Source organism: Morone saxatilis, unplaced genomic scaffold (genome assembly GCF_004916995.1).
Source record: "Morone saxatilis isolate NCDOM2014 unplaced genomic scaffold, NCSU_SB_2.0 Contig10, whole genome shotgun sequence".
In the NCBI taxonomy this organism is placed as follows: Eukaryota; Metazoa; Chordata; class Actinopteri; family Moronidae; genus Morone; species Morone saxatilis.
The window spans coordinates 12,079,760-12,082,988 of NW_023339652.1; the positions used below are offsets into that span (position 1 = coordinate 12,079,760).

Here is a 3,229-nt window from a genome sequence, read left to right on the forward strand (position 1 = left end):
TGTGTGTGTGTGTGTGTGTGTGTGTGTGTGTGTGTGTGTGTGTTTTTAAGCATTTGATCCCTCTCTGAGAGAGCAGAGCTGGCAGTCTCCCTGCAGGTTAGCAGAGAATCTGATTGGATCAGGTGCAGAGCCGGTATAGCGGCGGGGTGCACTTGGCTGTCAGGTGAAATGACTGTCAGGACTTCCTAATTTCCACCAGCAGGTCAGCTGGGGACGAGCTGCCGAGGATGACGGCTGTGCGGCTCATTATACCGGCAGAATATAAGCAGGTGGGAAGAAGAAGCTAAAATATAAAAATCAGGGATGGTGAGTTTGGACATCTTTTTTAAAAAAAGGTGAAAAATCCGATGAATTTGCAGAAAAGGTAAACGCGTTTCTTGGATGCAGAGAAAATATATTACGGTGGAATTCAGATCCCAGATCATCTGTGAGTACCAAAGAGTTGTGGCATGTATGGTAAGTACAGTAAATCTCAACAGCACCATACTTTTCAATGAGGACCTGATTGAAGATTTCTGCTTAAGTACCGGCCTGGCAGCAACTCGCTGCACGTTTGGTATCTGTAAATATTTTCTGTCACAGTATTAAAAATGAGGGTTTAAGTACATTTATTACACTTATCATTAGAACACTTAATTGCTTATCTTTATGACATATGTTGATCCCCACCCCCCCCAAAAGTAATGATATTAGATGGCGTACGAGAGAAAAAGATAGAAAAATCTTAATTTCAATATAAATATCTAAATATACAGTATACCCCTTGTAATGATCTGACAACCTGCCATGCTTCTAATACAGTATAGTCATTCTTGGTAAAGGGAAAGACAAAATAAAAAGGTTAGCTTCTCACTAGCTTGAAATACTTTTCATTACTTCAACACTGGCGCTATGTGAGCAGCTGGAAGCCGAGAAAGAGAAGCAGCCAATGAGATGGTTTCACTGCGGCTTTGAGTGACAGGTGGGAAGAACCGGTCAACATCCAGTCATACTTAAAGAAAAAAGAAGTTCTGACAAACTACAGGCTGATCTGAAGGGACAGAACGCATAAAAAAAATGTTTAAAAACAGACAAAACGGTGAATCTCAATAGAACGGTCAAATAAAAGACATGATATGATTGGACCCTGAGATCCCGCCTAACCCCCTCCCCCACTAGGTCTAACCCCGCCCCGCAGTATTACACGAGAGACAAACAAAACAAAAATATAATCACAAGTAGAAAAGAAAAGACGACGACAACGAAAAAAAGGACAGGAAAAAATGTCCGTCACTAAATCTTTAAAGGTCATCTTCATTCACACAGAATTATTATTATTATTTTTTTTTTTTTTAAATCAGGTTTTTTTTTTTTTATATATATAGTATATATCTTTTTTTAGCATCAATAATTTCATCTTTAATAGTTAAACAATAAAAGATCTGGCAATGGGAGGGGAGGGTGGAGGATTTACATACAACTCGACACACAAATGAGCGTCTAAAGAGATAATGGTGAAATGACGAGTAGGAGGGAAGCTAGCTAGCGGCGAATGGCAGAGTTAGAGTTAATGTTATTATTGTTGTCGAGCGTGAATAAATAAAACGACTGCCATAAGCGCAGGGAAAGCCACGCCCCTCCTCCCCCTCCCCCTTAGGATCGGTCAGAGCTCCTCCCCTCCCCTCCCCTCCAAGAATATAAAGCAGGTGTGTTGACTATTCTGTCCGTCCGTCCTTCCTTCCTTCTGTCCTCCTCATCCTCTCCCTCTATGAGTCTGTGCCATTCGTGGAGTATTTGTACTTCTTCAGTCCAACCCCAACACTTGTTTAATACCTTAAGGAGAAAAACAGAAGGGACGCACGTTGGGATGATAGAAAAAAAAAACTGAGACAACTCCCGAAATGTACAGAAAACATCAGCTGATGCTGCTGTGGCGCACTGCAGGCTTCAGATTCTAAAGGCTAACACCACAGAACCAGCAGTATTTCGAGGAAATCTATGTAGGCAGACAGAGATACCGCCCATTCGTTTTCTATACATTTCTATTTGAGAAGTCTGTAACATTACATAAGGCTCATAAGCTCTCTCCGAACACGTACCGTTTGGACTGCCAAAATAAGAATGTTTCCATACCTATAGTAGTTTGGCTTAAAGGGCCCGTTCTTGTTCAAGCCCAGATACTTGGCCTGCTCGTCAGTCAGTTCTGTAAGATGTGCGTCAAACGTGGGGAGGTGTAGGCTGGCCACATACTCATCTGGAGGGCGAGAGAGAGGAAGAACATGTTACCATTCAGCAGGCGTCTGTGCCTGGTTAATCATTCAAATGAGAAAAGGAAGAGAAGTAGCAGTGGGGCTCGAGGACGTTTCCCATCTTCCTCCTCATCCGCATTACTCTCCTACTTTGTATTCCTACTTCCTTCTTTCCTCATCTCAACCCTTCCTTTCTTTCATTCCTCTCCATCGTCTCTCTGTCAGCAGCAGCAGCAGTCATCGCTGACAGGGTGACCTACATTTGGCTCTATGTTTTTCTTTACTACATATGTGCTCCGCTCTCACGCACTAAGCTAAGAAGTGTGACAGGCTGTATGCACGCACACGTATGTGCACAGACACACAGGACTCGTTCTACTGTGACTGATACGCTATCCAGGGAGACGAGTCTGGATTGAACAGATGAGACTGACTGTGTTGTCTATGGAGATAAATTCAAAATGCCTGCAGGCTCTCTGCTGGGGCAAAAACAAACTGTAATCACTTCCTGCTTGGTGGCTACTTAAGTACCAAACAAGGTTATTGTTTATCTCCCTGGCCTGATATCTTACTGTGTTTGTGTTATCCAATAGGCATTCATACCACAATTGTGTGTATTTTTAGCTGTCTGTGTTCAAGTTTTATTCCATTAACAGATTCTGAACTGACAAAAAATCTTACCCATCTTCTTGGGCAGCAGGTAAACATCCTGTTTGTAGCGTCCCTCTGGAGCATTGTACAGCTCTATCAGAGCCAGAGCCTGCGCAGAGACACACAAGTGTTACTCACCTACACACAACTTCTTGTTTCATAAAAATAAGGCACAAAACAAAAAAAATACAAAGCAGAACTAATCATGTACAACAATGTAAATGAGACAGAAATTGATCCCCCGTTTTACCTGGGTAGTGGCGGTGATGGAGAGCACGAAAGTGGGCACAGTGGAACAGCTCAGGTTCAGCAGGCGACCCTGTAGAGGAAGAGCACACACACACACACAC

At 42.8% G+C, this 3,229-nt stretch overlaps 1 protein-coding gene across 1 annotated transcript in view; it reads right to left on the reverse strand.

Annotated features, from left to right (window-relative positions):
* Window positions 1-603: 603 nt before the first annotated feature.
* Window positions 604-3,229, reverse strand: part of LOC118342361 (putative adenosylhomocysteinase 3) — a 39,185-nt gene continuing 36,559 nt past the window's right edge. Inside the window, exons 14-17 of the mRNA XM_035680870.1 lie at window positions 3,130-3,198; window positions 2,910-2,988; window positions 2,113-2,233; window positions 604-1,812 (exon numbers count right to left, since the gene is read on the reverse strand). Of these exons, the coding sequence (XP_035536763.1) occupies window positions 1,806-1,812; window positions 2,113-2,233; window positions 2,910-2,988; window positions 3,130-3,198 (276 nt within the window). The 3' untranslated portion in view covers window positions 604-1,805. The remainder of the gene's footprint in view (window positions 1,813-2,112; window positions 2,234-2,909; window positions 2,989-3,129; window positions 3,199-3,229) is intronic.